This window comes from Apostichopus japonicus, chromosome 1 (genome assembly GCF_037975245.1).
Source record: "Apostichopus japonicus isolate 1M-3 chromosome 1, ASM3797524v1, whole genome shotgun sequence".
Lineage (NCBI taxonomy): Eukaryota > Metazoa > Echinodermata > Holothuroidea > Aspidochirotida > Stichopodidae > Apostichopus > Apostichopus japonicus.
The window spans coordinates 14,355,001-14,368,297 of record NC_092561.1 but is presented as its reverse complement, the minus strand read 5'-3'; the positions used below and the strand labels follow the sequence as shown (position 1 = coordinate 14,368,297).

Below are 13,297 nucleotides of genomic sequence, written 5' to 3'. Positions count from 1 at the left end.
ATCAGTGACTTACAATGACCATGTAGCAGAGTTATATATCATCATGTAATATTCTTGATAATAATGATACAAGAGATGATTCAAAGAGGAGTTGTTATAGCTTTGACTTCTGTATTCAGAGTGTCTCATTATACACATTCATTGTTCTTAAATACGTCTACTAACATGCGTCATATGTCATATACAAATATAGAAGAGTGACCACAGCCCCATGCTTCTTAGGGTAGGTTGGTGGTTACAATAACAGGATATATTGCGGTTGCTAAAGGGTGGTGTAAAATACAATACTGTAGAATGAGTACAATGTGTTACATCTCCTTTTTTTCTGTTACAACAAAGTTTAAGGACTTGGATGAGAAACAACTTTCTTATCCAGAAATAGAATTGAATGATAATGACCTAACACTGCATAACTATAAAATCAATCTCTAGCAAAGATTTGACTACTGGTTCTAGGTTAAAAAGTTACTAACGCTTCACTACTAGAAATAAATAAATTCCTTTGGACACATTTCATAGTCACTGTGCCAAGTTAACGTGGTTTTGTCTTTGCTCTAATACTTCTTCGTAAATCAGTGTTCGTGGTTTGGTGCTCTGAAGAGGTTTGTTCATTGTCAGAATTAACTATGTAATTGTCGTTATGTTTGTCATATCTAAATGTTTCTCCAGTTTTAAGTAAATGATTGCGGTTGCGTCTATACTGTACAACTTCAGCTGTCTCTACATAGTATGATCTGGGCTGGTCAGCCTTAGATACAATAGTGGCTGGTTTCCAACCTTTGTCAGTCTGTAGGAGAACATTATCTCCTGGTTGCAGTTCTGGTAATTTCTTTAACTGTCGGTCATAATATATTTTTTGTGTCTGTCTCTTCCTTCAGTATTTTTGGCTTGAGTAATTGTTCAGTTGTTGGAAGTAGGGTCTTTGTCCTTCGTCCAAACAGTCGAAGGTGATCCGAGAATATTATATCTTTGTGTATTCCTGTAGTCTCATAAAGTAAGGTATGGATCTTGTCCACTCTCCTTTGCCTTCATTAGCAAAGCCTTTGCAATCTGCACCCCTTTCTCTGCCATGCCATTAGACTGAGGATGGTATGGACTAGACGTGTTATGATGAAATTGATAGTTTCGAAAAACTGTCTAATTGCCAACTTTTGAATTGGGGTCCGTTATCTGTGATAAGGACATTTGGAAAACCATGGCGTGCAAATTGTGATTTACAAAGTACTACAACAGTTTTACTTTTAGTATTAGGTAAATGTGAAATTTCAAAGTAACCGGAGAAATAATGAATTAATATCAAATAGTTATTTCTATTCCACTCAAAGAGATCAGCACCCAGTTTCTGACAAGGTCTTTGAGGAATCTCATGAGAATGTAGAGGTTCTTTTTGATTCTGCCTCCTGTGTGTGTTACAGATGGAACAATTTGAAATTAAATCTTCAATTTCAGCTCTCATTAGAGGCCAAAACATAATGTCCCTTGCTCTTTGTTTACATTCATCTTGTACTTTCATTAACATTTGCTGAAGTCGATGTGGAGTTTGATACAAGGGTTACTTAAAAATTGGTTCTAATGGTTTGTGATCCATTTCAACATGAATTGATTTCTGACCATTCAGGTACTCATGAAAACGCTCACAACCAAACACAATGGCGAGTATTTCTTTTTCGACTCTTAGTTAATGATTTAGAAGCATATGCTACTGGGGACCCATCTTATAGAATTACTGCTCCGACACCGAGGCTACTAGAATCTACAGATAAGGTTACTTCTTTTGTGACATCAAACAATTTTAGAACAGGGGCCTGCGTAATAGTTTCTTTAAGCCTTTGAAAACTCTTTTGTTGAGCATCTCCCCATTCCCAGTGCACACCTTTCTCAAGTAGTGCCCTTAATGGTGCACTCTCTGTAGACAAATTTTGCTAAATAGGTAATAACACCCATACACCTTTGTAACCCTTCCTCCTTTTCTGGGGACTTCATTTCTGTGACAGTTCTGACCTTCTCTGGGTCAACCTTGAGCTCACTCTCATTTAACACATGACCTAGTTAGGCAATATCAGATATTCTTATCTGACATTTACTTTTGTTCAGTTTGACATTTCTAAGGCTGCTTCTGTCCTAAACATTACGTAACCGCTGGCCATGTTCTGCTACCGTCTCTCCCCAATACTTATACTCATTATACGCACTCATTGTTCTTACTAACATGCGTCATATGTCATATACAAATATAGAAGAGTGACCACAGCCCCATGTTTCTTATGGTAGGTTGGTTGTTACAATAACAGGATATATTGTGGTTCTAAAGGGTGGTGTAAAGTACAATACTGAAGAATGCGTAGAATATGTTACACATCACTCTTGAGTTTTTTCACTATTCTAGAAATGTGTTAAAAACAATTATTTAAAACAATTATTCAATTTAACGACGAGACAAAAGTGCAAAGAACACCTGTTTGCTATCGGACCAAAAAGAACGATGTAATTATCTAATCTTTACAGATAATGTATTCAGTTGGCTGTTGCTGCCTATTGGTGCTCTGTCGGTCATTATGAAAACGATTGGCCATGAAAGTGCACGCTGTGAAATATTTACAGGTAAGATGAGTTACATAGTTGTGATATAGGAATATGTGGTGGTGTTAAAGTTTGGGCGTCATTGTAACGAAACACATGTTAGTCTCTACGTCTGGTTGCGTATAGAAATTCCCTGCAAAACAAGTACGGGTACTTGCATAAACCGGCTTGATTTAAGGATGGTGATTGTGGGGGTCCGCCGTTCAAGATAGGACAGACAGGCATTGTTAGGGTTTTCTCTTTAATGCGCTGACACCGATTAACTAGATTATCGAAAATTACTACACTAAATACATTTATCAACTTTAATAAAGAAAGGAAAAGACAATACTAATACAATGACAATACTTAATCATCCAGAAAATCATATGAGCCAAACACCATTCTCGAAAACATGATATAACACGGGTCACAAATGAATTCTCAATTATGGCAAATAAATTAATCAAATCAGTTGTAACCAAATAGCCTCCCTTAAAGTCAATCGTGATTCACGAACTTGAAATGCATTAATTAGAGTATCACTATCGCACTTGCATTGCAACCGATCCACATCAGAACAATGGACCTCAAATAACACATATATTTCGTTACATGCCCTTGAAAACATCATCACCGGCTTTCGAATACATGGCCAAGTAAATTACCTTATACAATTTGATACGTAACAAGCCCCTCCCCCTTTCTAATCTCTGCAACTAAATTCAGAACAAATAATTATAACTGAAGTCATGCTCCCTAAATAAAACTCTTTGCATCAATTTAACTCTTGGCATCTTGATCAGACTTACGATGTAGGAGGTATTGACCAATGACGTCCTATCACACCGGACAGAGTTCACATGGACGGGCAACTACATACCAAGTTTTAACTTGTTCGGTCTTACGCTCTAGGAGGAGTTCACGACTCACTCTTATTTGTTCAATCTCTCTCTCACACATTCACACACCGTGAAAACATTGAAAACATTGTCGCGAACTCCAAACTATGGACCTAAACTTAGTGGGTGTGTGCCTGAGCATGCCATTTAGTATCTCTGTGCCTTATGACGTCATGACGGCGACACGTCAACCATCAGAGTCGTTACGCGCATACCAAAAAGTGACCAACATTTTCAAACCCATTTGGCACATCAGTCTCTGCATGTTCACATCGCGTTAGGTAATGATAAATTCCAGTGTCAAGAGACCGAGAAGTTCAACGGTTAAACTCGGCCAAATGTGTGAGAAAAATGTCGCAGCGTAACCTGAACCTCAGCACCGACGGATCTCAACGTTGATAGGTATGTAAGGGAGGGATGCACAGACCCACTCTACATATTGGGAGGCCTCAGTGACTTCTGTGCATTCACTGTTCTGTTATAAAACCATTCATTTACCTCTAGCCCTTGTACGGTCGGGAAAAGTTTGAATCCTCCCCCCCCCCCCCGACGACACACACACAACTTGGTAATCCTGTACAGGAAATTGTTCTTAAATGGTTCTATTAATGGATGAATTGCGGAACGGTAGCCTTTACCATTTAATCATAAAAATCAGTTTTTTTTCTGGTTCAGTTTATTTTCGGTCTATTATTAAGTCTGATTAAGCATATACACATGTAAACGTAACAGAAATAGTGTAATAAAAGGACAAAAAATAGTGTAAAAAAACAATATAAATAGAGAATGATAAACGAATATATACCTAGTGATAGTTTCTTATATACTATCATTCAGACCTTTTGCAAGTTCTTTAAATGTACTGTACATATTGAAAATGTGGTTTTCAAATACAATGTGTTGCTCAACACTAAGGATACAATCTACAGCGCTTTTAAAATGAGCGCGGCTGGGATTGATTTCCTGCATTTTACAATTTTTTAAATGAAAATATTTAGCAATTAGTAAGAAAAAATTATAGTGTTTCATATGTTTGTCCAAACAGCCAAAACAAATAATCTTGAAAGTTCTTCAGTTGTGAGGAAAGCAACATGAAATATCATTTCAAAAACTCATAACCCTATCACAGTTCCAAAAGAAGTAGAGATATCTTCATCTTCTAAGTTACAGAATGTACATATAGAATCCTGTCTCTTTCTCATCTTAAAAAGTAGCTGATTTGTTTCAAGAATAAAAAGTAATTCTCTAAACTGGAAGTAACATACTTTCATATCCCGAACGCAAACAATCATAAAATATCTTACTGCATTCATCGTCAGGAATGTTTAACAGGGTACGTCATTTAAATCATGTTGAAAGGGAAGTAACATTATTGACATCACTATTTTTAAGCAATTCACTATATGCTCTTCTTTAGACATTTTGACAATGCAGTACATCAACAAAGACAATTTCCTGTTGCGAAGGATACGTTACCTCAATCAAATAATTCTTCCAGTGGCTGAGAATATCATGTATATTACTATGACAATGTACATACAGTAATAGCGAGGAGGAGATATTGTATTTGTTACTCAAGTCAGCAAAAGCCAACAATTTCCCCTCAGCTCCGCCGCCCAGACATTTTTCATTACCAAATAACCTCTGGTCCTTTTATGTCCGGATAATCCTGGTTTCAGTGGTTCTGTTTGGTAGACGTCACTAACAGACTTCAGCCTCGTACAATTTTTTCTTATGCCTATATTTGATTGTTGGAGTGTGTCAATCTCCAAAGAAAGCCTGACACAAAGTAACTTTAAAATTAAAGAAAAATAATAATAACATCATATTTTACGTTATCAACACCTAGACGTCTTGATTACCTCGCAGTAAATTATAGAAATATAATATATGATCAAACGTTTCATCTCAATTCGACGTTCTTGATAATTTGTAGACGTTACTACGTTATTCTCGCTGCTTAAGTAATTTTATGTTGAATTTTTGGTGCCTTCATATATTGTGATACTTACTGGAATAGATTCCGTCAAAGATGCAAAGAGTTTCAATTCACCTTCGAAAACTACAAAATAATTCGCTCCACCATAGGTTGACGACATGGCATTTAAGTCAATAATGGAAATCACATGAATTAATCATAGACAAGACTTTTGTGACAGCATATTTTCGATTTTGTCATGTGGTAGTAAAGTAATAATCGAAAAATAACTGTTTCATTTTAATATGAAAATATCAAAAATCGAAGAAGAAATACCGGTTTTGATGACATATGAGTAGCTTAAATACGTATTTATAGATTTTCACGTTGTCAAATGTGCGAAAATTGGTTAAATTAGACTTTGTTTCAGTCTATCAGTCAACTAGGGATCTTAGCCCTTTCCCCATCTCCATCGTAAATGTGTTTAAAAAATGGCCCTGGCTCGAATCGGCAAGAAAAACGTATCATTTTAAAATTAAAAGCGTTGACGGAGATAGAAGATAAAACTATCTTAAGATCAACTCAACTCATTAACGGATGTAAATCAGTTCCTTCTTCTTCTCATTCTCCCGTACCCCCTGGCCCTCCTCGTAGACACCGTCATTACATGATTAAAGAGTTCGTTGAATTTAACTATACAATCTTTATGACGTTTGATAGCGGATTTAAAGTTCATCGTGACATCATGATCACAAGTTCTGCTGTTGCCAAATACATTCATGAATTTACATCCATAATATTTGTGGTACCAAACAGTGTTAGGATGTGGTTTCAACCTAAAGATACAAAAATATTGCAACAATTCTCTCAAACAATGAATAGAGCCCTTTTATAGCATGAACGTTTGGTAGCACATCGATTTTGCCGACCAAAAAATAGTAAAGTTACATTGTCTACATGCCTTTCATTTTAATAGTTAAGAAAACGTCCCTGTTGGGAAAGGAGAGGGGAGTTTCCGAACACATTGAAAAAACTTACACTTCCATCACTTGAAGAGAATGTAAAGAATCCTCGCCAGGTAATTTGTCATGGACAAGCGAGCTAATGTCGACTTTACCAATAACAGGTTTTTGAGTTGTGAATAAAGATCGATGTGTTTTAACGCTGAATATAAATTCGTCCGTGGGTTTGACTGTGAAAGTATATATGTTCTCTCCAAAAGACGGATTTTTAGTGAGCGTTATCTTGGGTGTTTTTTTCTTCTTTGAAGTGACATCATTTCTGATCCTCTTTATCTGAACGTACACCCCTGTGCAAAGAGAAAAGACTTTTTCAAGTTGAGTTAAACCTGGATGAGAGGAGATTATCCAGATAGGGTGGTTTTTGTTATATTTTTCTGGATTATCGAAGATTTTTCAGATATGTCGTTTTTTATGTTGGAGTATCAGTGATTATCCAGATATGTTTCTTTGTTTACTGGATTATCTGAGATTTTCCAGATAAAGTTATTTGGGATAATTACACTACTGGGCCCTTTGTTTGGATGTTTCACTTTCTCATGTTTATTTTGGAAACCATTAATTAAGTTCTTCGGATACAAAACAAATATCAATGGGAAACTGGGAAAAATTGGACTTTTATGGCCACCAACGACACATTGTCAATGCAACACATATTTGCCATAAACTAATAGGGTTGAATGCCATCCTAGTATGTCGTGCACTTCTTGCGAAGCTGTAATAACACATTTGGTTGAGCTACTAGAAGTAATAAACAAATGTTAATATAAATATATTCATAGTCATTCTCTCAAAAACCTAAAATATATTTTAATTGCCTCGAACTTCAAATCTGCTACTACCGAAAATTCCACATTATATTGTTTAAAACTTCCCTTCTTTTTTGTCAATTATGAGTCATAAAATATTCCTGTGGTTTTCTCTAATAATATATATCTAAATATCTTTCTATATATATCTATCTATATATGTATATATATATATATATATATATATATATATGTTGAGACTAGTGGAACACTAATAGTTTCACGTGTTGAGCGATTATCAGACAATATATATATATTCCCTTTTACTATGATATCAAGACTATGATACTTTGATATCAGGACTAAAAATCTGCCTTAAATTCATCCTTTTTACTAAAGATGGTAGTTTTACGTATGATTCCCGCAATATTATATATAATTTAGGAAACAAAGACTTACTGGTCCTTTCCTTTGTCATTGTCATTTGTTTCAGTTTCAGTTCCTTTATCTCCAATTTTCTCTTTTCTCCAGCATTACATACATTCATTGTAAAACAGACCATGGTAGAAGGAGCCTGCGAAAAACGTTTTAGTTATCAGTTATAGAAAAAAAACATTCAAATTGAATGTGTGTTTTCATCTACTACGGATTGAAAACAAAAAATATGTTAAGAAGGTTCTACAACTAAACTATAGTAAGTTGTAATAATATGCATAATCATAATTGACATGTACATAATCAAGTTATTAACAATTTTAATGGACTAGAAAGCGAAGCAAGCTGCAGAATGGGCGGATGTTCTCCGTTTGATACTGCGTACTGTACACAATATGATCATACATATTGTATGTATATGTAACGACACTGCATACTGGTACCATAAGACCATACATACTGTATGTATATGTGACGATTATTGACACTGCGTATATGGTTGGCCACAGTGGATAAAATTCGGGAATTTATGCTGGCATATATTCGACTTAATGCTAACATATATTCGTTTTATTTTCAGCATATGTTCGATTTAATGTCAGTATATATATATACATAAAAAATCCTGAAGGAATTGATGTCGGTCGTGCACACGGGTCATATGAGGGGTAAAGGCAAACCAGCTTACAACAAGCATAGGCCTAACGTTGGACGCTTTCTTGACATGGATATAGCATAACAATGCTCGGGGCTAACCGTACACTATGTTTATAGACTAGTATCCTAGGCCCTGAGTAACTGGTGACGATCGGTATTTCAAAACCAGCGCTGTGATTCATTTCTAACAAAAGCAGCGATTGGCTGTTGAAAAATTGTTGTAGGATGTGGGTGAAGCAAGTAAACGGCTGGTCCTATCTTCAATCAACCATAAAAGGAAGTGAATCCGTAGACCTCTGCAGTAAAATTATCTAGTTGTTTGCTTTACCAACATGGGGTAGGAGCCGTGGGGATGGGGGCACTGGGGCACGTGCATTTTTTTCCAAAATAGCAAATGTGCCCTACTGGCATATAAAATGTGCCCCTTTAATGAAGAACTGTCTTTTGGAAATCTTAAGCCTTTGTTAATTTTAATATTTTATTTTAATTATTTATTTTTAGTCTGTACAGCTATTTTTATAAAGGCATCCCATATCTTTTGTAGGACGGCTAACAATAAGAAATCTCAATAAATATTATTGATAGCTGACTAACACATCATATATTAGTGATATTGCCGGTGTGTATCGGCTTATAGCATAACGAGTAGTGGTTGAGAAAGTGCCCTTCTGATGTTGTGCTCTCCCCCACTTTTTGGAAGCTTCCAACTCCCCCCCCCCCCCCCCTCCCCGAGTTTACCAGTTAACATTTGACTAATCACTTGAATGCTTTTTCTTATACTTCTCTCAGTGGAATCCATCTTTGATGTCTCGTTTGTCTTGTGAATATTCAGTTAGCTTTCGTGTGTACGCAATTGACATTTGACCTGACGTGGGATGTAAGATATCCATATGAATCATAGTGTCCATTACAGTGCCTTGAAGCTCTTCAAGGATAACATGAAATTACAGTATAGGATATAAATATCCCAACTGGGTATCAATAATGGAATCAGCGAGCAATGGGTTTGTTTCCAGAGTAGGATCAACCCGGAAGGCAGTTATTATAAGAATACAAGGTGCTCAACAGTCTAGGTATGGAGATGCCGAATGGCTTTGAGAGTGCCTTGAGGAGTAACATGAAATTACAGGATATAAATTTGGAAAACCACTTGGTATGTCCAACCTGTGCATTGCCACGTTTCATCAGGCTGTCCAGTTTCGAACCAAGGATCTGGTACATGTTGTATGCAACATATTAACAAAATGCGAACGCGCCTAAAATATTTTATTTTAATGATTATTATGCATTTCAGACAACAATATACAGTTACTCTTTCTGAGAGTATTATAAAATAAATTAAGTACAATGAATTTCAACCAATATCATATTTGATAATTTCGCATCTTTCTTATTTTTAATTATGGACGACTGCTTATTTTCTTACATAAACTTCACAATTTACGATGTTAAGCAAAGCAAATAAAAGTTACCTCTTGGAGACTGACAACTCTGTCAAAGACTGTGATATCATTCAAGTGACATCTGCATTGTCCTAAAACTTGTTTCTCCTTGTTTTTCATTCCAACAACATACAGTATTAGTTCCTTTGATTTAAAATTGTTATCTAGAACGGGTGAGAAAAGAGAAGAAAGGGGCGATGATCAATTGATTAATTTCCGACAGTCAAGCTGCAACATACGCATTCCTTAATATTCCAGTGCTGTGGCCGAGTGGATAAAGGCGATACCCGGCAGATTAATAATAAGGTGGGTTTTTCATCTGAGGGAAATCTACAAATTTCACATCTGATATGAGTTCCAAAGTTGAGAAGATTCCAATTTTGAGCTAAGTCGTTGAATTGGAAGCCAACCGATGATGATGATGACGACGACGACTATGACGATGACGATGATGATGATCTCCTCACTTCAGTTAGAGCCGCCCCTGAAAAACCCATCATCGCCTACAGACGACCCCGCAACCTACGAGACCTTCTTGTGCGTGCTGCTGTTCCACCTCTAACTTCTAACCCTACACCCCCATTCAGCATGGTACTTTCAAATGTGATCGTACTTCGAGATGCATCTTCTGCAGCCAGCACATTGTTGAATCCAATTCCATCACCAGCTACAGCATGCAACTCACACACAAGGGTCACATCACTTGCACAATCATTAATGTCATATATCTGATCTCTTGTAGAGTTTGCGGCATCCAGTATGTTGGCGAAACCAAAACCACCCTCAAGAAGCGATTCTATGGTCACAGATCTACAGTCAACAACGTGAAGACTGAGACCCCACTTGGAGAACACTTTAACCTTCCCAACCACACCATTAACGACATGTTCCTACAGGGGATTGAATCCTTAGTTAGCCGTCCTGACCTAGTACGAATCAGCAGAAAGAGGCTGTGGATGCAACGCCTTCGCACTATTCAACCTCATGGGCTCAACATTCAGGAAGGACATGACTAACGTTTCTTCTGCCCCCCTCCTTCTCCCCTTGTCCCCCCTCCATTCACTCCTCTTCTCATAGCTCTCTTCACCCTTTTCTCTCCACACCTTTCTGTCTTTGCCCTTCTCCGGTTTATTCCCTAACTCCATCCCTTAATCCTCTCTTTGTTCCTCCATTGTTTATTTCCTACCTCTCCTCTTCCCCTGTTGGTTTCTTTATTTCTTCTCTCCATCCATTGTCTACTAATCCCCTTACATCTATCTCTTTGTGTTCACTATGCTCATTAACCTGTCTGTATTCTGTGCGTGGTTTTGTCCCTTCTGTTACTGATACTTGTCATTTAGCCTTTGAAGAAGATCCTGCTAGGATCGAAACATCAGACCAACCTACTTTTACACAAGGAATTAATTCAGTAGAGGGAAATTTCTCCAAATGCAGGTTAATAGAGTAACAACAAAAGTCTTAGAACTAACTTGACTTATTGTTTGGTAGTGGTGAAATTCACTGCTTAAAAAGATCCTTCATTGTGGATACTTTAAAAATTGAATTTTCACATTTTGGAATTAAGAGTGCATGTTTGATTTGATTTGATTTGATTTGATTTATTTGATTTTCCACTGGATATATACATGTGGAGGGAAGTCCTCTAAAAAGCCAATTCAGGCTTAACAAGGTAAAGGACTCCCAGGAAAGAAAGAAAGAAAGAAAGGGAAAACAAAAAACAAACAAAAAGCATATATACATAAATGAAAATATAACTAGTGTCTTAATAAAGAATAATTAATAACATACAATATAAACGATGTATCAATACTGAGAAATTACTTCTTTTTTTAGTGCTTTTCTAAATGTTTCTTTAGATGGTTTAGATTTTATAGTAGCAGTTAGATCATTCCATGTCTTCATAGCACGATTCTTTAAACTTAACGTACCAAATGTTGTATTACATAAGTTGTGGTGTGCTTGACCGGCACTTCTAGTGCGGTGACTATGTATGGCGCTGTTAATAGTAAATAAGTCATGAAAGGCTGCAGGAAGTAAGCCATTCCAAGCCTTGTAAAAGAATGTGGCTACATTCAGCCTAACAATATCGTTAAATTTTAATAAGTTGAGCAATTTGAAAAGTGAGCTGGTGTGTTCACGATATTCAGAATGAGTTATGTGACGAATGACTTTCTTTTGTAGGATTTCAAGAGGGTGAAGATAAACATTATGGGTGCCAGACCAGATTATAGAGCAATATGAAAAATGGGGGAACACTAATGTTTGGTAAAGCATTCTAAGAATATTCTGAGGAAAATAGTGTTTCAGCTTAGAAATGATACCAACATTTTTCGCCACAGTGTTTGCAATATTTGATATATGTTCACACCAAGTAAGTTTACTATCAATATAAACTCCGAGAAACTTTATGCTATGTACATGCTTGATAGGCTTACCATCCATTAAAATGTCTTTTTTCCAAGAAAAAGAATGTAGAATGAAGATTTAGAAGGACAAGGTAACTTTTTTGTTCTTGGATTTTCATTGAAACAGCTAAGGCATCACGCCTATTTTCAGCATTCAAACGGGTACTAAGGTACTTGTATCTAAAGTGTGAGAAAATTTACAGACATGACAGAACATAGAAACAATTCATGAGATCGTTCGTAAGACAGTACGTCTATCATTATGCTGTCCACAACTGCTTAAATAGCTAGAGATAATTTTTTTGGATGGGCGTGGGAGATGGGGGAGGTACAATAGCCAGAAGAATGCAGTGGAGAATACTGTAGAGAATAAACATAGATGAAAACCATTTTTAATTATGAAAATTAAGAATATCAATCAGATAAAGTTTGAGTTAATTTAGGAATACTAACCGTTCAATTTAAGCGTTTCATTCCATTTTGTGTCTCTCTGTGCTGACGTTTGCCCTCTTGCTTTGCTTTCCCTCATTCCGGCTACGACCATGTAAGTTTTCATACTGATATAAAGTTATCAAATATATAATTCTAGTTACGGTTTGCATTAAATGGTACGTCTTTAATGAGCATGATGAAAAAGAAATTTTCTACTTTAACTCTCTTTCAGTTAAAATATGATGGAAGATATTACCTACCCAACCACACACTCACCCTAAATTGCTTATTTTTGTGTTAACCCAAGTTATGTTGCTTACATGCAACCGTAAAGAGAACTGCCCAGTTAAATGATTTTCAAATAGATCATTTGTAGACATTTCGGACTTGTTTGAAATGTAATGAAAATTGTTACATTTTAAAATGCTCTAATCTTGCTGTTGATGAAGGAAATTAATTCATAAAATTTTGTGATGCATATATAGGAATATACAGCCGATACTCATAGCTGGTACAATAACTACTGTTCATGTCCCACAAGTACCACAACCGAGCATCAGTAATTACTACTTGTGTTCGTAACATGGTAACATGTGTTACAAGTGACACTGCGTCAACTGCAAAGCTGTTAACTTGTTTCCATGTAAGACAAAGAACTGCGTGACTGGACAAGGATTCTATGAAGATGAGAATGCCTACGAAATGAAAAAAAAAATAGCTACGGTACCGCTTGATTCCAGTTTACACCTCTCTTTAAATTACGCCAGTTATAATCGAGA

The 13,297-nt window shown here is 36.3% G+C and overlaps 1 protein-coding gene across 1 annotated transcript in view; it reads right to left on the bottom strand.

Moving 5' to 3' along the window:
• Nucleotides 1-5,389: 5,389 nt before the first annotated feature.
• LOC139968558 (uncharacterized) overlaps nucleotides 5,390-13,297 on the bottom strand; it is a 17,857-nt gene continuing 9,949 nt past the window's right edge. The window contains exons 6-9 of the mRNA XM_071972639.1: nucleotides 12,540-12,643; nucleotides 9,712-9,845; nucleotides 7,607-7,721; nucleotides 5,390-6,688 (exon numbers count right to left, since the gene is read on the bottom strand). Of these exons, the coding sequence (XP_071828740.1) occupies nucleotides 6,414-6,688; nucleotides 7,607-7,721; nucleotides 9,712-9,845; nucleotides 12,540-12,643 (628 nt within the window). The 3' untranslated portion in view covers nucleotides 5,390-6,413. The remainder of the gene's footprint in view (nucleotides 6,689-7,606; nucleotides 7,722-9,711; nucleotides 9,846-12,539; nucleotides 12,644-13,297) is intronic.